The sequence below is a fragment of the Giraffa tippelskirchi genome, chromosome 6 (assembly GCF_054371585.1).
Source record: "Giraffa tippelskirchi isolate mGirTip1 chromosome 6, T2T-mGirTip1v1.2.pri, whole genome shotgun sequence".
Classification (NCBI taxonomy): domain Eukaryota; kingdom Metazoa; phylum Chordata; class Mammalia; order Artiodactyla; family Giraffidae; genus Giraffa; species Giraffa tippelskirchi.
Window position 1 is genome coordinate 176820186 of NC_137280.1, and position 23454 is coordinate 176843639.

Here is a 23454-nt window from a genome sequence, read left to right on the forward strand (position 1 = left end):
ACTTTAATGAAAATAGTTTTAATTGCCTATTTGCACATCATGTTCTTCTAAGTGAGGTACCTACTGGGCTGTGCCTTCTGGGAGTTGATGATAAAAGACCTGGAAAACTTCTTGTGAGTAGTTGCGAAAAGGTCACATAGATAATAACTTAACAAAAGATCTATTTAAAATTAATGAAATATTTGCTGTTTGTAAAAGTGCAGTTATATGGATTGGGAAGGAATAGAGGCTGCATTATTCATTTTAAATTGGTGACACTGGTAAAGGTCAACTTTTGTTGAATAAGGAAAATGCTTAAAGATTTTACATCTGAATCATGTGAGCGAAGTAGCTGGGAAAGAATAAGGCAGGATGATTCCATTTTCTTGTAGAATTCAATATCAAAAAAACAAAAGTTCTCACTAATTCCAAAGTGATCAACTAAGTGCTTGGGTTAAAGCACTAACAGTGGAGGTTAAATGATGGAGGCGAGGAAGTAGGTTATCCACTGGATGTGCAGAGGGGAATATGCAAGGAAACAGTTACTCTCAGATTGCCTGGATCAGATTTTGGAGAAGCCATGGCACTGATGCTTGGGATGGGAAGTGTCAGGAGTGGGGGAGAGTGGCTGGAGAGGTCCAGCCTCATCCTCAGGCCACACACAGATGACACGGCCCCAGCCCTGGCCCAGCGGGCAGAGTGGAAGGCTGCTGTGCAAGTAAGATAGGACTGCAGGCAGCGTGTCCAGAGCAAAGCATGTTAAGGGACCCGGAGACGGTGACTGAATATCCCCGTTTTCTATTGCACTGCACCTCGGGGGGTCTAGACTGGAATTTTGAGGTCCATCTAACCCAAACCCCTTTATGTAATAGATGGAACCCAAAGAAATCAAGCAGTTTACCTAAGTTCCTATAACTAATTACAAAGTTGGAATGAGAAGACAGTCTGCCAACTTATGTAGTAAAACTCTATTAAAGTTAATCTTAAAGATGTATAGAAAATGATTTCCTTTTCCTTTAGATGACTGAAATTTTACTGCATGCATGGTTCTTATCTCCTTCCTGAAAGTACTTATCCTAAGAGAAACATTTAAGTCAAATGACTTTAATGTATCTTTTTTTACCCACTTAGATTTGAGAACATTCAGTGTAATTGAGAACCCATTTCATGATGATCTGAATTAGGAGGAATATCAGTTTATGGCCAAACATCCTTGTGCTTCTAGAGAATGATAATTATTTGTAGCGCAGACTTATATTCTACTAGAAAAACTCCAAATAAGGAATTAATGTTTATTTTATATCCAAAATCAAGCTTAAAGAAAAAAGATGATCGATATTTTTGACATCAGAGTGAACCCAATTTAGTTTTTCCCCCTCAGCAGTTACCCAGGAGAAAGCTTCAATTATTCATCATCCGTCGTGCCAGTTTAGTACAAAATATTCAGCAACATGAAAATAGAAACAAACCCATGCAGAAATGGGAGTCTTGGTTCTGTGAATGTTTACTTCCCATGAGCCCTTAGTTTCAACTTCTGTCTTTCCCTTCTAACATAAGTACAGGTGGTTCTCCTCTGTTTTCCCCTCCTTGGAGCCCCACTCCATCTTTCACAGCGATACTGGCTTGCTGAATCTTTCTCTGGTCCCACAAGTCAGATCTCGCTGTGCGTTTTGGAACCATTACTACATATTACTTGTGTATATATTTAGCTGCTATTTCACCGCGTCTTTTGTTTTCCCTTTCGGCCCGCTCTGGATCTTAGTTGCCACACTCGGGATCTTAAATCTTCCTTGCACGCAGGCTCTGGCTGTGGAATGATAACCCTTAGGTGGTCGTTTTGGCATGTGGAATCTAGCTCCCAGACCAGGGATCAAACCCAGGTCCCCTGTATTGAGAATGCAGAGTCTTAGCCACTGGATCACCAGAGAAGCCCCAACTGTGTCTCTAGTGTTTTTTTCCTAATTTTTTTATCTTCCTCATTAGATTGAGAACTGCTGGGAGAGCGAGTACCCGTTAATCTTTAGTAGGCCTTGAAGTTCTGTGAGCACTGCTCTCCCCTGTCTCTTTCCTTGAGAGAACTCTGCCTGCTGTGTCACGAGACCTTCTGTGGGGTAGCTGCACAAGCCCTTGTCTGGGTCTCCTGAGAGGCGGTACCCTGTGCGGCCCGCCAGGCGGCCCCCACTGCCCCTTCACCTGTGGAAGACGGACTGCAAGGAGATCCAACCGGCCCATCCTCAAGGAGCTCAACCGTGAATGTGCACCCGAAGGATGCAAGCTGAAGCTCCAGTGCTTTGGCCACCTGATGCGAACAGCCAGCTCACTGGAAAAGACCCTGATGCTGGGAAGGATTGGGGGCAGGAGGAGAAGGGGACGACAGAGGATGAGATGGCTGGATGGCATCACCGACTCCATGGACATGAGTTTGAGCAAGCTCTGGGAGTTGGTGATGGACAGGGGGCCCTGGCGTGCTGCGGTTCATGGGGTCACAAAGAGTCAGACACGACTGAGTGACTGAATAGCAACAGCATTAGAATGTCAACAGTCTTATTCTACATGTTTACCTAAGACAGATCAAGTTAAGCCAGCTTAATCTGCTACAAAGTCATCATTCTAGGAAATTCTGATACCTCTAAAACCTCTTGTCCAATAGGAGTAATCGTCTTTTTTTATCATTGACTGCTCATCATTGTAGAAATATGTCACACTCATCACAGGTACTCACTTGGTATTTGTTTTAAATCCTAAATGGTAAGCAACATAGCTTTTCTGTTCTAAGCAAAGAGGGAGGTAAATTTTATTGATGCAGATATTTGAAGGTGGAAGAGACAGTGTTACCTCACACACAAGCATTTCTCTTTCTACTTTTGAAGAAATAATTTAGACACAATATCCTGGCACACAAAATAGCACCCTTACTTGAAACCTGAAGTTAAATGAGAAATAAAGTTCTTATTTCATTTTTTTTTTTTAAAAAGCTCTTGACATATTTGAAAGAAGCTTTGATATCACCTCGGGTCACAAAGAGTTGGACACGACTGAGTGACTTTCTCTTCACTTTTTTGATATCACCTCAAAATATTTTTTGTCAGATTATTAGAACAAGTTCAGTTCCCTTTTTGTGCTACATGTAACATGTTCTTTTTGTCTTCATCCAAATTTTTGCCAAAAATTTTGAAAAATGAGAGGATTAAGCATAAAATTCCAAGTCATACTTGATCACTTCCTAAAAAATTTCCATCACATCTTAAATCTAGATTCCATGGCTATCATTGTTCAGCCTACAAATCCATTTAGCTATAATTCTGTCTAGTTCACTTAATTTCAACCTAGTGATTATAATGATGAGTTAAATGGCTTGCTGAAATATTGTTGCATTATATCTATGATCTTCCTCTGATCTACTTTTTTAGAGTATTAGAAATCTAGTAAGCTTATTATTAAGGTCTATTACAAGAAACTCTTGCACTGATCTCTTGCATTCCCACTCACCCTACTGGGTATGCCAAGAATACAGGGCCCTGACTGCTCTTTACCTGGGCCATTTCTCTGCGGTGTGTTTGTAGTAAACAGCTTCTAGGGATAAGGCAGTGTCTCCCTCTCAGACAGAGAGCAGTCTTGCTTTGCTGTTCAATCACTAAGTCGTGTCTGACTCTTTGTGACCCCATGGACTGCAGCACATCACACTCCTCTGTCCTTCATTATCTCCTGGAGTTTGCTTAAATTCCTATCTGTTGAATCGGTGATGCTATCTAACTATCTCATCCTCCATTGTCCCCTTCTCCTCCCGCCTTTGATATTTTATCATCTGTGTACGTGCCAAGTCATTTCAGTTGTGTCCGACTCTCTGTGACCGCTTGGACTGTAGCTTGCCCGTCTCCTTTGTCCTTGGGATTCTCCAGGCAGGAATGAGTGAGTTGCCATTTCCTACTTCAGAGGTTTCTCCCAACTCGAGGATCAGACCTGCATCTCTTACGTCACCTGCATTGGCATGCAGGTTCTTTACCGCTTGCGCCACCTGTGAACCCCCAAATAGCATTTGTTGTTGTTCAGTCACTGAGTCATGTCTGACTCTCTGTGACCCCATGGACTACAGCATACCAGGCTTCCCTGTCCTTACTCAAGCTCATGTCCACTGAGTCGGTGATGCCATCCAACCATCTCATCCTCTACCGCCCCCTTTTCCTCCTGCCCTCAGTCTTTCCCATCCTCAGGATCTTTGCCAATAAGTCGGCTGTTTGCATCTGGTGGTCAGAGTATTGGAGCTTCAGCATCAACATCAGTCCTTTCAATGAATAATCAGAGTTGATTTCCTTTGAAATTGACTGGTTTGAGCTCCTTGCAGTCCAAAGGACTCTCAAGAGTCCTCCAACACCACAGTTCAAGAGCATCAATTCTCCGGCGCTCAGCTTTCTATATAGTCCAACTGTCACATCCATACATGACCACTGGGAAAACCATAGCTTTGACTAGACAGACCTTTGTCGGCAAAGGGATGTCTCTGCTTTTTCATATGCTGTCTAGGTTTGCATAGCTTTTCTTTCAAAGAACAAGCATCTTTTAATTTCATGGCTGCAGTCACCATCCACAGTGATTTTTTGGAGCCCAAGAAAAGAAGATCTGTCACTGTTTCCATTGTTTCCCCATCTATTTGCCTTAAAGTGATGGGACCGGATGCCATGATCTTCGTTTTCTGTAAAATATCTAGCCTATGATAAGTTCAATTTCTAAAAATATTGTTAGCTTTTGTAAACATTTTTTCCCTTATGAAATTTAAATGTACTTTTGAGTTGGTCTTTTTATCCCATATCTCTAAAAATCTAAGGAAACTTGAATTGATGCCTCTTTCTTTTTTCTCTGCAGGTTTTCCTGTAGTAGATAGATACATCAAAATAAGCATTCTTTTGAATTTTTTATTTAGAAAAAAATGCCTTTGTAGCATCTAAGTATTTAAAGGGTATTCCAGGAGCCAACCTCTTAATACACTTGATCGTCCAGTCCATTCTTATCTTTATATCAAAGGCAGCTTTCAAGGGCATAGCACGCCACGAAATAGAAAAGTGGGTTGTTTGGCATGAAAGCAGGGAGAGACAGTGGAATTTCTTTGTCTTGGTGGCAGATGGTGGGTTGTGGATAGGGAGGATACCAGGGGTTTATGATCTCACTCTTCATATGTTTTTTTTGTGTAAATATGTGTGTCAGCCTTAGCACTTAAAATTAATTGGTGAATTTACCTTTCCAGCTTCCTCCTTGAACATTAAAAAATAGCACTATTGAGCCCTCATGCAAAAAAGAAAACAGTGAATAGTAAAATCTTGGTTGAAAGTAACTAAGGCAATCATGAGAACCTTTAAATGAGAGGGACTATAGCTGTATGAAATACTGAATAATATCTTAAAACTGGAGTCAGTGAGCTTTTTCTGTAAAGGGAGATAGTAAGATGTTCAGGCATTGAGGGCTGTCCAGTCTCTGGCCATCCACAGCTGCCCCGTCATAGCTCGAAAGCATCTGTAGACAGCATGTAAAGGAATGAGTGTGGTGGTTTTCCAGTAAAACTTCATTTACAAAAGCAGGCATGGGGCTGATTTTGGCCTCTTCAGGCCACAGTTTGCAGGCAGGCATGTGCCTTAGAATTTCAGTTATAATATATCACCAAAATTACCACCTTAAAAGTAAAAATCAAGTGAGTTCAGCTCTCTCCTCCACAGTGTAATAAAGCTGAATATCTCCAGAGTGCTTTCTGGAAGCCGACATTCTGAAGGTCTGTGAAACCTGACTCGGCATCTGTCCTGGCAGGTCACATAATGTCTAGCAAGATTATAGCTGCTGCCCCTTGAACCAGCAAGTTAAAAGCACTGTTAAATGCACTGTTTTATTTCAGAGAACTGTTTTCACGACCATTAGAGAGTTATGTTCTTAGAGATCATCTGCAAAGGAGAAATGCCAGAGGCCCCAGTAACCTGCAGTGCTGGCAGAGCGTGGTTATTAAGGAACCTCATCTGAAACGATGAATGTCATGCGTTAATCTAAACTGGGAAAAGCGCGCTCTCTGTGCTGCCTTTGGGTCAGCTGAACTGCCCAGGGAGCAAGCTCTTCAGCGGGCGCTGCTTTAGGAAGAGGAGTGTGGCGTCAGAAAAGCCGTGTGTCCTCCGAGCCATTTTCAGCCTTGCAGCATTGCGTGTTTCTCCTCTGGCCTCACAGACTGACCCGTGTCCAGCTTATCACCAAGTCTTTTCAGATCTAGTGCTGTGGTCTGTGTGTGTGTGTGTGATGATTCTTGGAAAAAGCCCTCATCGCCCCAATTAACAACCACCGCATTCTCCTGTCTGATCTCTCTCTCTGTGAAAGCCGCCTTTCCTGCCTGTGCCCGTCACGTGGCAGTCAGTATCGGCGGCTTCAGTGTCTGCACCGATCCTTTCTTCGTGTTTTGACTCACCTCCTATTACACAAGGTCTATTCTGTGTCTCACAGAGCACAAATTAAGTCAGTACTCATTGTTACGATTGTCATATAAATTTGTACCCGCCTGAGTTTTGATGGGCTGGCCCACAGCCAGAAATCTAATTAAAGAGAAGAAAAGATGAAAAGTTTATTTTTTAATAACAACTCTGAACAGTGACATAAATGGATCCTCCATAATAGCTGTCTATAATTTAATACTTGAGCCTGTTTTAAATGTGTAAGTGAACACAACGAAACCAAACTTCTCTGGAGTAAACTGATATCCTAAAAAACAAGGAAAATGAATTATGCATTTTATATATCACTAGGGACTGGTATCTCTTCATTTAATAACCTTTAAATTTATTTGAATATAAATTAAGATCTCTACATGATTCAGTGACAGAAAGTCATTAGTGGTGTAGCCTTGATGATCCCTTTTCTCTAATGACAAATTGATAAATTAGTATTCTTGTTTACATAATAATCTCTACAAATTTGTTTAATATGATCAGTTCCTCAGAGTCCCATTAATACTGAAAGAACAGGTAGGATCAGATTTTCATAGCACAGAGGAAGAAACCTTTGAGAAAGAGCTGTTAAGAATAAGACAGTCTTCTATTCTCTTACTAAATGTTGGCTGTAAACACAGTAAAGCACTTCTATTTATTATTTCCTACTTGTTCCGGACATTCAATATATCAATATATAGTATCTTTTTAATTCTCAGTATCTTTTGATACAGTTATTATTTTATCCATAAACAATCTTTGAGTGGCTAGTATGGGAGTTATATCAAAAAAAATTATAGAGCTTTTAAATGTTCACTCAATTCAAAAATCTAGAAGAAAGTCATTCTTGAGGCAGCATTTGATCCAGTGGCTCAAAGGTGCCTCCAAAAACTATTCTCTTTCCTCCACTCTTCCTGCTGTCTATGGTGACAGCTTTATCCCAAGCCTGCCAGTCTTTGTGGTACTACATGCTGTCCTGTATGCTTCCACTTGCCGAAAAGCTTCTTTCTGGTACTTCTCTTAAAAAGTTTCTTTCATTCATCCTAAAGTTATCTCCTGTATCTCAATGGCCTGAATTAAACAGTGTACCTACCCCTGAGTCTGGCTTCCCTGGTGGCTCGGATGGTAAAGAATTCACCTGCAATGTGGGAGACCTGGGTTCGATCCTTGGGTTGGGAAGATCCCCAAGGAGGAGGAAATGGCAACCCACTCCAGTGTTCTTGCCTGGAGAATCCTGTGGACAGAGGAGCCTGGCCACCTACAGTCCTTGAGGTCCCAGAGTCGGACATGACTGAGCCACCAGGCGCACATCCCTGAATCAGTTACTTGGAAACGGGGCTCCGTTGGTACTGGGTTAAGCAGATCTAGAATCCCCTTCAGTGCTGAGACAAGACAGATACCCTCCAAAATGGGAGAAGGGCGGCGAGGTGAGTGAGGACAATCAGCCCTTGCTACAGCTGCTCCTGGTTTTATATGCAAAATAACTTCAACAAAAAGAGTAAGGTATACTAGTGTTTATTGTGTGTACCATATGCTGGGTAGACATTCGCTTTGTGGTTTCGATACATTTTAGTCTTCAAAACCACCTTGAGAAATAAAAGGAATTAATCTTTATGTTGTAAGGAAGGTTAGAGAGATTGAACAGTTTACCCCAGGTTACATAGCTAATCAGACCTAGATTGGTGTGGCCTAACTATCCATGCTCTTTTCACCATGTGATGCTGTATCATTAGTAAACTAGAAGTTGTTTATAAAAACATTCTAAGAATTGTCTTAGAAATTCATCACTGAAGAAACCTAGAAAATAATCCATCCTGTCTCGGCTTCATATGCGGTATATCCATACAGAAATAAGCCTTGGTAAGACAGAGTTACACGTTTTTGAGCACCACCATCTTACTGCAGTGGTCAGGTGGGGCACTCTAGGCTCCATGCATACATACATATGCAAACATGTATGCACATGTGCTGCGTGTATGATTATTGGATAGATCGCACATTCTAAGAGGTCCTTTAAAGTGGCACAGTGAAAATGACAAAAGATCCTCCAGACGAGAATACTGGAGGGGGTTGCCACGCACTCCTCCAGGGGATCTTCCCAACACGGGGATCGAAACTGCATCTCTTATGCTCTTGCATTTGCAGGCAGGTTCTTTACCACTGGCGCCACCTGGGAAGCCTCTATTGGTCTACAGTCTTATCTACTAAGAATTGCTTCTTTGCAAATTATTTTTTAAAATGATGCAGTTTGTAAGGCAGTGGTATTACAGAAGCAGCTTATCAAGATGAGCTCAGAGTCTTAAATGTACTAAGTTTTATTTTGGAATCTGAAGAATTTTATGGCCTCTGTCAGGTGCCATTGATGAGATTCAATGTTATCCTTTTTTAAACATTAATTTTTAGCAAGTACTTGAAAAGCATAGTTCCCACCATTGGAGAGGAGCTAAGGAAAAAATGACTAAAATTAATAAAACATTTCATGTGTAGATTGTCTTCATGGGTAGCTTATACGCTACATGGAGGAGACTGTTTTTCACATTATGTACTCATTCATCCAAGAGTGCTTCTTGAAGTAGTATTACATGCTGGACACCCTGTGGTGTTTGCTGAGATTAGCCTGCTGTCTAGAGGTGCGGTTCTCTTCACTGGGTTTACAGGTTGGGCTGGGGGTTAAGGAGGATTATGTGAAAGTCTAAATTTAAAAAGGGCAGGAGGCAGAAGGAAAAGTGATGAATGTGAGCTAGTTTTGGAAAGAAAAAATATTAGGATTCCACAGAACACTGAGGTTATGTCATATGCTGCTTTAATAAAATTCCAGGAAAGATTTTTTTCGTTTGAAAGTTATTCCATAGCTTAAACAAAATGCTATGTGATTTCAAAATTAGAAGGGCGCACTTCCTCTAAACTGGGCCAGGGTATCAATAAATGTATCTAACGGTATATGAGAATATTGGTCCAGGAAGTAACTTGAACTAAATATTGATTTAATGTCCATTTTAATAGACATTTTTTGCCTATTAAAGTTGAAAAATTAGTGGTTAATTTTGCTGTTTACTGTTGCATTTAGGTTTTTTGTTTTTTTTTTTTTTTTCAAGAAAATCAAGTCAAGCTTGATAGAAGCTATTTCAGTAATGTTCTTAGTAATAAGTTTGATATTCTCTTTGGAAGAACAGAAAAAAGTAAATAATCTGACACCATTAGGATTACTTTTGAAGCATATAGCTTATTGATTTTGTAAATAGTCCACCTAAATTTGTGTAATGCTTGATTTATGAATAGGGGAAAGAGATTAGAAGAACTTTCTAAGGAGAGTTAGGCCACTGTTTGTTTTCTTGAGACTCTCATTAAAGAAAAAGCCATTTAATCTTCACCTCTAGAGTTGCTCTATTTAAGGAGGCTAGATCCCTGGTGAAGAGTATCAAAAACATCAGGAAATGACAATTAAAATGCTAATCCCTCTTGCAAAACTCGGCTTAACGTCTGACGTTCTAATAGAAAGAAAAACTAGGAATGACCATTTTTAGAGAATGTTCATTCGATGTATTTTGACTAGGTTTTGTTTTACTTTGTTTAATAGTGCAGCACATTATAATGTCCATTAGCAAGGAAGAGTAATCAAGCTTTAACCTTTAATGCCATGCTCTTAGTGACTGTGGTCTAAGGCTGCCCTGTTTAGTGTGGTCGTCACTGGCCGTATGTAGCTCCTGAGCTCTTGAGTTTTGAAATGTGTGCTTCTAAAAGCTGAACTTTGAATTTCACATAATTTTGAATGATTTAGATTTAAAAATTTAATTTCCAGTACTATGGTTCAGTTATTGAAAAGATTTAAGTATAACATTTCTGGAACCTAGGTATGTGAATCTAGTAACCATGAATTTGATGAAATCTAAATACAGAGCAAATATTTCTGATGGAAATTTGCATCTAAATTGAGATGTCCCATAAATGTAAAATACACGTTTTAAAGAGTTAAGATGATAAAATGTAAAATATTTTCACCATAATTTTATAATAGTGCATGTTGATTTAATAATGTTTCATACATAATGGAGCTAAAGAAAATATGTATTACTTAAGTCACTTTCACCTTTTCATTGTTGTTACTTTTAAAAATGTGGCTACTAGTATATTTGAAATTGCTAAGTGGCTTACATTATACTTCTTTTGGAACATGCTGGTTTTAGGAGTTTCTCTAAGATATCACTAGAATCCATTTGATGTATGAAAATGCAGTCTGGCTCAGCAGCTAAATCTTACCAAAATCATAGCCTTTTTTTTTTTCTGTTGGACTCTATTTGTCATGGTGTTAGTAATCTCAATTTTTTAAGCAATCACTGAATCTGGTAACTAATTCAATATCATTTACTTTTTTATTTAACTCATAATAATTATAATCTTTTATTTGGTATTAGAGACAAAAAGATTTCTTAGAAAATTTTAGCCAGGCAAATTGGTGAGAAATTATGACCGAGGAAAAAGAATGACTGAATATTATTATGTGTTGAGTAATACACAGTGTGAAGCCCTTGAAGTATTTAAACTGCATCTGAGAAAATTCATAGTGTCTGCTTTCTAATAAGATGTGTTCTTTTCATATTTTCTTTTATCTTAAGTGAGCAGAAAGTATGGCTGAATGTGTAGTGCTGTTTGCTCTGAAAGGTGTACCCAGTAGGTGATAAATATGACTTTCATCGTGATCTTCTCTTGTCGTCCATTCTTCTAGGAGGTGATTTCCTCACGTTTCTGAGAAAGAGGAAGGATGATATAAAGCTCAAACAATTAGTGAAATTTTCATTAGATGTTGCTTCTGGTATGTCCTATCTCGAGAGTAAAAACTGTATACACAGGTAAGGAGAATATTTTTAAAACATTTTCCAGTTCTGTTAATAGGATATTAGAAAACTGATGTATTTGCTATCATAAAGCAATGAATTTTCTTTCATAACATGTATTTCTTGTTGGTTTTCATATTTTGTGTGAAAATATTATTTGACATTTTATAGAAACACTTGTTTTCTGTCTTCCTGAAGTAACTGCTTATTAGACAATTATTTACTAACTAAAAATTATTATAATCATGAATAGCATAGTGATAAGATGTGCCTCAAGTTAATCATATAAGCAGCTATAATCTTATAACTGAATAATATTGTTTCACGTGTTATTCCCCCTTTTTAAAGAAATTACTTATAAAGTTATGGAAAATCTTAATAGTAAAATAATTCATGACTGTGTATGTAGCCAAGGATAAAAAGATTTTAGCACACTAGTTATTTCAAAGGAGATTTTAGCAAACTTGCTCTAATCATATTAAGACCAGCAATTGGTCTTAATGCTTTATAGATTGTGGTTTTAGTTGCTTATAGCTGAAAGTATTTTTTTCTTTTTTTTTGCTAAATGTGAATACAAAGTAAGATCTCTTGAAGGATTCATGTCAGAGCCTAAATATGGCTGTGTATATACATGAAATAAGGTTTAGGATGTGATGCAGTTTTTATCTGCTGGAAGCAGCACATGATACTGTTTAATGTGGGGAGGGTTCATTGTCAGATGAAACCATTATGTACTTTAAGCTGGTTGGTTATTGAGATGTATTTTTCCCTCATGTGTTTCACCAAGTAGCCTTTGACCTAATATTCTGGTGAGGTTGTACAGCGTAGAACTGCAGCAGAACAAAGTTATAGTCACCTGAAATATACATTTATTTGATCTCAATGAACATTTTTGACTTAATGCCCCCCCCCAGTTTTCCTTAGTATTCAGTTTTATTCTGAAACTAAAATTATAGCTTATGTTTCAAATATGATTCAACAATCACATGTGTTTTAAAATGCATTTCAGTAGGGATATTCAGTTCAGTTCAGTCTCTCAGTCGTGTCCGACTCTTTGCGACCCCATGGACTGCAGCACGCCAGGCCTCCTTGTCCATCACCAACTCCTGGAGTTTACTCAAACTCATGTCCATTGAGTCGATGATGCCATCCAACCATCTCATAGGGATATTATATTTCTGGTAATTAAAACAACGAAAACTAAGCCACTATCATATTCCTGTTTTACTTTCTATGAATAGTGACTATATTTACTTTCGATAAATGTAGATTGAATCACAATGTAATAGATATTTGAAAAGACTTTTAAAAATTGGTTTTGGACAAGAATTGTGTAATCATTTTGTTCCTTTACGTTAAAAGTAACAGGAAAGGATTGCCCTTTATTTAGAGAAAACCTGTAATGTTGATTGCTCAGGTGTTAAAGTTACTTTGGGTATCAAATGCTCTACTGTAGTTTTTATTCTGTCTCAGGTTTTTTTTGAACTGCTAGACTGTCTGTGACTTTAAACCATAATAAATGGCCATTCTTGAAACCGCTGTATTGTCAGTTACCAGTAACACCCTTTAATTGCTGGTGTGTCGTGGTTGAGGGAACTGCTGATTCAATTTCTTGCTGCTTTTTAGTGATTGCCTTTTTTTGCAGATGGGTAACTGTATTTTTTTTAAGTGCTTCTATCATCAGAATTGAAACCATTCTAAATTGCTGATGGCAGTTAACTTTTAAAAATTTATCCCACTTACAAAGTCGTAACATTATCTGCTATAATTTTTATTTTCTCTTTTTGCTGAAAAATGTTCATGCATTTACAAATTTTTAAAAGTCAGCCTATGCTTGAACACATATCTTAGAAGACTGTACATAGTTCTGTACCGTTTGCCTGTGAGGAAGGCTCCTAATGGAACATCTTGAACGATGTTGCTGAGAGCAGGTTTGACAAATAGGTTTCAGTGATCGGTCGCAGCTGTCTGTGTGGTGCATCGAGAAGGACCAGGGTCAGTGACAGAGTCCAGTGATTGATTAGTCACATCTGTTAGGGTGCTCACAAGCATTAACACGAAAACTCCAAATTTGTCATCTGTCACATAGAATATCTTTGTCTTTAGTTTCATAAATACATATTGGATATGATTTTTTACTAGCTATATTATAGCAACATGTAATATTTTTCTATACTCACTTTGACTGATAACCTTCTAAACTACATACTATTCTGCTCTTGTCAATCATGATTACTGGATGACTTTTATGATATCTCTAGCCAGTGGTCTTTTGTTCCTCGTCACACTTAGGTATATGATCTTTTGGATGAATTCAGTGTTTTGTTTTTTTTTTCATTTTAGTATCTCACCAATACATGACGCTATATTGAGAAAGTAAATCATTCTTTCTGCTGAATTTTTCATGGAAATGACTTGTGCTATAGAACTGTGTTCCTCTATGTCTAATTCTGTGGTAGCAGTAATTGCAGTGGAGTTTTAATTTATTTATATTTAGTAGATATACTCAAGACATGCGTTTTTTCTCCTAAGAAATAATATATATATTTATTTAGTATAAATATAGCATAAATATATAAATATAACATATATAGTATACACTACAGTGAAGAGTATTTTTCCTCATTGGAAAAATTTTAGTGAGTTATTTCAAAATTCAATTAAAATTTCTAAAGTGTAATTGAAAGTTTCCTTTCAATTTTTCAAGAAATGAAGAAAGACACCAAGCTCCAGTCTTGACATCCCAAAGTATATATAATACATGTCCATGAATTCTAAAGTGTTTGTCCTACAAATCAAAGCAAAATATTAAATATGCTTTAAATTTTATATGAAGTTATAAATTTATCCTGTTCACGAATTAGAGGTCACTGGAATTCAGAACCTGAAAATATTTTTAATTGTGTCTCCCCAAAATAGTATCTTCACTTTGGTGGGGGATGCATTTCTTTACTTTAGCTTTGTTTTGTTTTGATTACCATGAGAAAAGCAAAGCAGTGTTTCATTGTAGATAAAAAGGTATGACCTATAAAATGGAAAGAAGTAATTGCATAAAGAAATGGCCTGCTTTTGGAAAATGTTGTTATAATTCCCATTTCACTTCCAGAAGTGTTCTCTTGATACATTAAGTTTCTAATTGAAACCATTTCTGTTTATAGTTAGAGTGTTGGATATTTTGGATTTCAGTTTGGGTGAAATCAACCCCATTTACTTTATAATTATTGAGTAAGCCAATGTGAATTTTTTTTTCTTCCTTTTACTTCATACAAATATTTGAAGTACACTGACAAACTTTGAGAGGGGATGTTACTTACAATGGCATTAGATTGCTAGGTGTCACTCTATAAAAAGTATTAGACCTGATTATTCTGAATGTTAAGTGGGTTGAGGGTTGACCTTATACTAGATTTAAATGGTAATGACATTTATGGTTTATTGCTGATGAGTTCTACTGCAAGATTTATTTTTATTTGGGTTTATTTTTAAGAACTGGTTTTGTGCCGTGTTCTTTGTCAATGAAAAGTAAAGGAGGATCAACTCTTGAATGCCATGTATTTGAGTAAAAGACCATACTCTGTTGGGAGTGTTGGAAGCATTTCTTAATTTCATGATATTGTATGTCACTGTCAATGCCAGAAAAGGTGTTTTGGAAAACATACGATAGAATATGGTTTCTTTTTCTATTTTAAATCTTACACTGATTCCTCTTCATTTTCGATTACTCTACCACAATGATTTTTTTTGTTATGAAGTAAGATTAACAACTCTACAAATTGAAGTATATAAGACTACAAATATTTTATTGTTTCATAAAGGTTTTGCTTATCCACTGAGAACAGTGATGTTTCTGGTACTTCATAAACATGTGCTGGAGCCTATTCTCTACCAGGGTGATAACAACGTGAGAATCATGGTCCCTGACTTTAGATGGACGTAACAGAAAATAATGCAAAGAGGTACTCAGCTTAGTGACAACATGTACAAAATACCATAGGAGTAATATCAAGAAGGTCTGATATGATGTGTCATTGTGGGAGCTATGGTGGGGAGTAATTGGAAAGTTTTGCGGAGGATATTGTTTGATACTTGATGGATGGGTTTATCACTGAATGCAAGGGGAAAGAATATTCTTGCTGAAGGAAAGTTGAAAACAAAGTTTTGTATTTCATGAGAAGGTGTGATTTAATCCTGAACTACAGAGAGTTTGATATCAAAATGAGAAGTCTAGGGAGCATTGGGGTGAGCCAGATAAGCAGGGCCTTTCTTACCCAGGGCCGTGTGATGCCATTTAATTTGGCTAAACCTGGGAATGTCTAGCCCTATGTTCAGATGATTTTAAGATGGTTAAAAGTCTCTAGTTTTTAATTGAAAAAGGAAAGTAATTTCAACAAAATTTACAAAACCTTGAAAAACATATAATCTTGTAAAAAGGTGTGGGTATGAGACCAATTTTATTTGTAAGTTTCAATGGGAAAACAAAATAAGGAAAGCTAAGATTGCCAGAAAGGAACATATTACATTTCTCTTAAATATGTTCCAGAAGAAGATTATTTCATCTAATGGTTTCTGACAGGGTAGGCATGCATACTTTTTAAGATAAACGTAAGATGTCACTTCTTATTTTCGTCTTTTGTGACTTCATATTTTACGAAGATTTGGTATGATAGTGATCATTTATGTTTTTCCCTTTCTTGAGAGTTTTTCTTTATGTTTTTAAATGCAACTGATTGCCTAATATCTGAGTTCTTCCTAAGGTTTTAATGTACTGGAAGAGCATAATTGTGTGTAATACATCTTCATATTTTCTTTAATCTCTTCTATGTCTCATGATCTGCCATATATTTAATAAGGACAATCTTAAGATCACTTTACAGATTAAGGAATTGAGGCCCAGCAAGGTTAAGCAGAGGCCACCTAGAGAATTAGCGGCAGGGCCACGGTTGGGTCTTAGATGTGTGGCTGCGTCCTGACACGTTCCTCCTCCAGGGTTCTGTCTCTGTCAGGTATTCATGATCCTAACAGCTGACATTTACGGATTACTGAATACTAGGTATTATGCTAATCAAGTGCTTTAGATGCAATATATAGAACATAAACTTCAGGAGGGCAGTCATTTTCAGCTCTATTATTCGCTCTTGGATTCCAAAAGGCTAGAACAGTGCTTGGCACTTAAAGGAGAATGAGTGAGTCCTGAAGGCAACAGTAGGCACTGTTGTTGGGCCCGTTGTAACACGAGAACTATGGTTAGGAAGGTTGAGTGTCTTGCCTAAGATCATGTGAGAAGAACGTGGTGGACCCAGGATGTGGACCCTGGGAGTCGGGTTTGAGAGCCCCAACTCTGAATCACGACCCTGGACTCGCCCGCTCTGCGCAAGCCGTGCATCTTCTGACCAATCAGGAAATTCAGGGCAGAAGGTGGTGTTTGGTGTGATGGCTCAGCTTATGATCAACATCTGGTTTCTTTATGATCACGAGTAAAACAGAAGAGGATGCTGAAGCCTGGGAAACATAATTTTAGAAAGATATAACAAGATTTTTCTGTTGTTTTTTAATGAACAGTTGCTGAAATGCAGCAGTATTTTGTTATTGCTTCTCCATTTAATTAGAGCTTGAAAATTTGTTTTTTTCTTTTTATACGCTATTGTTTAGATACCCCCTTCTGCTTTATCTGTTAATTAAAAACACAAGATTAGCATAGAAATGTGATAATCTCAGTTGACTAAGCATTTATGACTGATTTTCTTGTTCTAACATCTGATTACAATTTTGAATATATTAAGCTGTACTTTTATTTTTAGCTTCTAAAGCCATTTTGCTACAGTACAAAGTGGAACGCTCAGTAATTTTAAATGTCTCAGAAATATATAGTTCTCTCTACTTTAACCTTTTTTTTAATCTAGTGCGGCTTGGTATTCACAAGAACACCTTTCTAAAAATTACTTATCTTGCTACTTTATTCGATGTCAGAATTTCCTATTGCTAGTTTCATTCATTTTCATTAAGGGATTTTTTTACCTTAAGTCATATGTATGTTTAGTGGAATGAAAAAGACCTTCTCTTCTACTGGAATCAATTAACAAATTGGCTTGAGTTAATGTACCAGAGTATCCATCTGCCTTCTTGAAAAACAGAAATGGGGGATTTGGGATAGCAGGTCATAGGAAAAATGAGTTTTGATTTATGGTTACTAGTAGGAAAGATGTACCATATGTAGGATACTATTCAGGAATTCTGCTCAATCCAATAAACAGAATAAAAGTCCTCGAGAGGAAGCAGAGGAGGTACTTGAGTGTTTTCCTGGTTGGTGAGGGCTAGCCTCGTGGGGGGAACTAGCTCACACCGCATTCTCTATTATTTCTGATTTTTATTCACTTAATTGCGATAAGTACATTCCTGATTCAGAATGTCTAAAGTGATCTTTTACTTTCAGTTCAGTTCAGTCGCTCAGTCGTGTCCGACTCTTGTGACCCCATGGACTGCAGCACGCCAGGCCTCCCTGTCCATCACCAACTCCCAGAGTTTACTCAAACTCATGTCCATGGAGTCGGTGATGCCATCCAACCATCTCATCTTCTGTTGTCCCCTTCTCCTCCTGCCCTCAGTCTTTCCCAGCAAATGCAAATAGGTGGGTCACCGTTTTCTCTTATGGCCTTTTTGATTGTGAAGAACAGAAACTGCTGAAGCTAGTTTAAGCAATAGGAAGTGTATTAGAAGAAAATAGAGTTATCTCATGAAACTGAAACGACAGAAGTTCAGCCAGCTCTGGGCGTCACTGCAATTAGGAACTGGGGCGCAGTCAGGAGCCAGAGCCTAGTCCCTCTCTGTCTCCTCTCTGCGTTCACTCGCCACTGTTTCTTCTTGCTGTGCTCTTGCTTCATTTCCCTCTTGCTCTGAAGACTGCGTCCCTCTGTCCTATCTTCAGAGGTCGTTCCAGTGACATCCAGGTTACCACCTTCCAAGCCCCACATTTGCGGATAATGAATTAGTCTCTGAGGTCTGGTTTCAGATTCTTGGCAGTGAGGATTGACTGACCCAGTGTATATTAAGTGTTTATGCTGTGCTCAGTCGCTCTGTCATATACGACTCTTCCAGACCCCATGAACTGTAGCCCACCAGGCTCTTCTGTCCATGGGGATTCTCCAGGCAAGAACACCTGGAGTGGGTTGCCATGCCCTCCTCCAGGGGATCTTCCCAACCCAGGGATCAAACCTAGGTCTCCCACATTGCAGGTGGATTCTTCACCGTCTGAGCCACCAGGGAAGCCTGTACTAGCTGTTTATCCCGTTTTTAATCAATAACGTGGTTAGACGGAGAAAAGTAGGCAGATGATGTTTACAGAGATTTACAGGAGCCAGTTACTGTGTTGTTCTCTGTCCATGGAATTTTCCAGGCAAGAATTCTGGAGCGGGTAGCTATTTCCTTCTCCTGGGGATCTTCCCAGCCCAGGAAGTGAACCTGGTTCTCCCACATTGCAGGCAGATTCTTTCTGTTCTGAGCCACTTAGGACGGCATAATTCTCAGGGGATGGAGCCTGGACTAAGCAGCCTTCCAGAACCAATGGCTGCCGGGCATTCACTGACTGCTTCCTATTTGGCGAGTGCCTTCATTATCTTATTTAGTCCTCATACCTCTATGGCCATTTATCTCTACCTAGAGTAGGAAAAATTGAGGCATCAAAGTATCATAAGTATCTTGTCCAATGTCCTACAACTGATGAGTGGAAGATCTGAGTCTAGATCAAGTGAATGACAAAGCCTAGGAAACTAAGCAGGACGCTTCAACTACGTGTTAGCTAGAATTTCCTGTTTCTTCCCTTTGTGAATATGATCAGCCATGTGGGCACCTCTCACAAGGAAACCATTTAATAAACGGTGATTTAGAGAAAGCCTCACTGTAGGGATGAGAGACTCCTTTATGAGGCTTCCCTCCATCTTTCCTGAGATGATTCATCCCCACACAGTGCCGTGGTGCCGGGCAGGTGGGTTCACTCCTTCCTGCAGACGGTCCATGCAGTCTCCTTGACTCCTAGCTCGCAACACAGCCATGCAACAGACAGGAGGTTAAGCCTGGAACTGCACAGCTGGGTCCATGATTACCCCAGGAATTTGGGTAACCGTTGGTTGAATTAATTTTCTGATGTAAAGCCTGGTTTACACTAGAGTAGCTAGCTTTCCCTAATTATTCTGGTCGGGGAGGAATCCTGGCCTTTGAGGGGCGCCTCACAGCACAGGCGGCAGAGAGACGAGCTCAACCTGCCTGCTTGCTTTCCCGTTCTCCTTGTCTTTGGGGGTTTGGGTTTGTTTCCTGTTCTCTGGCCTCCAAGGCAGGATCAGAGCAATCAACATATGGAGCTAGAGGACTCAGGCCTGAGCCACTCGCTGGGCGTGACTGGCCTCCCTGATACCGAGAATTACTAGGGGCTTTGACTCGCCTCCCTAATACTGAGGATTACTAGGGGCTCTGTCCAATTGCTATCTCCCTAATACTGAGGATTACTAGGGGCTCTGTCCAATTTCTACACTTAACTTTTTTATTTTATAAAATACAGAAGCACAACGAGAAGCCCTTTTCATTCCCAGATTTCCTTTTCAAGTGTTGCTGTACCAGTCTGATTGTCTCCTTCTGCATTGCCAGCTAGTCTGCAAGCTTTGAGAGCCATTCAACAGCTTCAGCACAGCGGTTAAGACCACAGGTTTGGCGCCGGAATGCTCGGAGTTTGAACCCTGGTTCTACAGCACATCAGCTGTACGACTTTGGACCCCTACCCCGCCCCCACCCTCGCATTCCCTGTAACCTTTACCCTGCTTTATTTTTCATCGGTCCTTATATGACCTGACATTTATCTGTGTCTACACGTGCACCTAGGCGTGTGTAAATACATGAATAAGTGTCACGGTGGTGCCTGTCGGTGTACGTGTCTGTGTACGCTTCAGTCTCAGTCATGTCCAGCTCTGTGACCCCACACAGCCCGCCAGGCTCCTCTGTCCATGCGATTTCCCAGGCAGGAATGCTGGAGTGGGCAGCCGTTTCCTTCTCCAGGGGAGCTTCATGACCCAGGGATCCAACCGGTGTCTCCTGAGTCTCCTGCATTGGCAACTGGATTCTTTACCACTAAGCTACCAGGGAAGCCCACATAGACATACATAAATACAATGAACACCGGTTTAGTTTTTATTTTGTACCTAACTAGAGTGTAAGCTCCGTGAGGATAGAGGCTTTTATCTTGTTCATTCCTTGATGCAGAGAATAGCTACCAGCATCTAGTTTTGATGTTCAGTAAAAGTTTGTTGAATGGATGATGATTAAAGTTACTGTACTTTTGTCTCTTCTGATATAAAATGAAGACAATAATATTCCACATGACATACTGATTAGGGTTAGACAGGACAAGGCTACTTGAGTAGAAAAGGGGTCTCTCTAGGACCTCCAATAAGAAACATCCCCACAGAATTCCCAGAGATCACAACTTAGCAGAAAGAGACCACTCACGTCCACACCATTGGATGGACATACCGATTAGATTCGGTTGTCTATTAGCCAAGGGTACAGAAGCTTTGGGAAAGGGTGGCCACGTAAAGCAAAGCAAATGCAGTATATCTCAGTTCACTTGACCATGGTTTCCAGACTTTCTAATGATGACACAGTCTGCACAAGATAGGGCCGTATTGAATCTTAGCAGCTCATTTTCTTGCTAATGCTATGATGTGGCGCTTACAACACCGTTCACGGAGTACTTACACATCTGTGTGATTTTGCTTAATGTGATGTTTTAAATACTGGGCTCTATTTGTTCTTGTTGTCAACAGGCTGCATCCTCATGCTGAGGAAAAAACGAAACGAAAGCCTAGGTATCTCCAGTCAGGTACCTCTATCTGCAGCCCATCTCTCCACAATTTGCTGCCTTATTCTCCTTACCCTTTTAGCTGTGCGTTTCCAACCTGGGTGTGTTTGTGCCAGACAGTCTTAGACGCTATGGCTAGTGCAGTACAGCGGAGGATAATAATTTTCCCTCTCCCCTCCTAGATTCTTGACTGAGACTTCCCTGTAACGGAAGAAACATTAACAGGAGAATAACAGACGTTTAATAACAAGTCCACCTCCTGTGTGTGTGGGAGATACCCAGGAAAACTGAGTAACGACCCCAAATAGCCCAAGCCACCCCCTTAAATACCACCACCAGCTAAAGACAAAAGGGAGATGTTGGGAACGCAGGGAGGCCAACTATGTAAAGTTACCAGGAAAAGCACAGTCAACAAGGGTAAGGGAGTTACGCAGACCTTTTTAAATCCCTGTCTTCTCCACTGGTAAGAGTTTTCAGACATTTAGTCGTTCCTTTCTTCCTGGTACAGAAAGGGAGAAGTGAAGTGAAGTGAACGTTCCTCAGTCGTGTCCGACTCTTTGCGAATCCGTGAACTATACAGTCCATGGAATTCTCCAGGCAGAATACTGGAGTGGGTAGCTGTTCCCTTCTGCAGGGGACCTTCCCAACCTAGGGATCAACCCAGGTCTCCTGCATTGCAGGCAGACTCTTTATCAGCTGAGCCACCAGGGAAGCAGAGAGGAACCCTTACAAATGGAAATTTCCCTTCTAAATGTAAATGCCTCTTACAAAATGGTAAGTACTTAGTTTTCAGAGCTGCTTCTGTGTCTGCTCAAATAATCAGCTCAAAATAATCTTAAAGTGTAAAAGGCACATTTTGAGGTGGCAAATTCTGCTCCCTTTAGTGGTGAATAAACAAAACTCTCCCTTTACGGAGCTCACAAAAGTGAGGGGAAGCAGATAATAAATGCATTTAAAGAAGAATAAGCAAGTGAACATAAGATATTCCACATGCTGATAATGTTATAGGGAGTCATAAAATAGGACAAAAAGGAATGGGAAGGTGGGGCAGGCACTGTTTCATATAATCTGTCAGAGAAGACCCAGAAGAGAGAGAGGAGTGAGCCCTGTGAATATCAGTGAGAAGAACTTCCCTAGCAATGGGTGTAGCAAGTACAAATGGCCCTGAGACAGGCGCATGTCAGTGTGTCCAAAGAAGTCCAACAAGGTAGACAGAAAGTGAGGGTGGAGGGTACTAACCTCTAAGCAGCCCGATCAGGCAGATCTTGTAAATCACTGAAACGCTTTAGTCTGCATGAGATGGGGGCCGTTGAAAACTGACTTGATCTGCCCCAGGTTTTTGAAGGATTAGTTAGAATTCTGTGTTAGAAATAACCTCTCAGGGGCCAAGTGCAGACACGAGAAGACGAATGAGCTGTTGCAGTAATGGAAATTAGAGATGGCGGGAAGGCAGTGGTGGGGAGCAAGAGATGTGGCCCGTTCTGGGGGAATGGTGAAGGCAGAGTTGGCTGGATTCGCTACTTGTTACATTAGACATCGGGCTTCCCTGTTAGCTCAGCTGGTAAAAAATTCGCCTGCAATGCAGGAGACCCCAGTTCAATTCCTGGGTTGGGAAGATGCCCTGAATTAAGGGATAGGCTACCCACTCCAGTTTATTTGGCCTTTCCTGGTGGTTCAGATGGTAAAGAATCCACCTGCAATGCGGGAGACCTGGGTTCGATCCCTGGGTGGGGGAGATCCCTGGAGGAGGGCATAGCAACCCACTCCAGTATTCCTGCCTGGAGAATCCCCATGGACAGAGGAGCCTGGTGGGCTACAGTCCATGGGATCGCAAGAGTCGGCCACAACTAAGCACACAGCACATATTAGACATTATGTGTAAGTGAAATAAAGAGTGAAAGATGACTTCATGTCTTCACAGACATCAAATGATGATGATCTGCTTGTATTATTTTCTTCATAAATTCAGGTGCCTGTAAGACACTCTCCAATGTTTTATTTCCTGTAATTCTAGAAATTCAAATATGAATCCTTCAAACAATAATAAGCCAAATAAACACACAGCTCGTAGTTTGTTTTTTTTTTTTTTTTTTCCCTACTAGGAGCTTCCTAAATGCTGAGAACTGTGCCAGTGACGGAGCCAAGAGGGTGCAGAGTGCCGCTCCTTCTGGCATCCTCACTTTCCCACACTGACTTTATATTTCTTCTGATGGAAGAAAATGAAGGAAGGTAACCTCAAGAGCTCATCTGCAGTTCTTCCATTTAACTGGACATATGTTTTCCAAATAAGATGCAGATCTTTTAAGAAGGGTATCCTATGTCAGATAGTATCCTACGTCACAGACCCACTGAT

The 23454-nt window shown here is 39.8% G+C and overlaps 1 protein-coding gene across 18 annotated transcripts in view; it reads left to right on the forward strand.

The window, feature by feature from the left end:
- Positions 1–23454, forward strand: part of FER (FER tyrosine kinase) — a 484930-nt gene that overhangs the window by 377018 nt on the left and 84458 nt on the right. For all 18 annotated transcript variants that reach the window (XR_014058074.1, XR_014058060.1, XR_014058059.1 and 15 more), the window contains one exon: positions 11152–11275. Coding sequence is in view for 9 of the 18 variants with exons in the window: in XM_081505338.1 (XP_081361464.1) it covers positions 11152–11275 (124 nt within the window). In the remaining 9 variants the exon portion in view is untranslated. The remainder of the gene's footprint in view (positions 1–11151; positions 11276–23454) is intronic.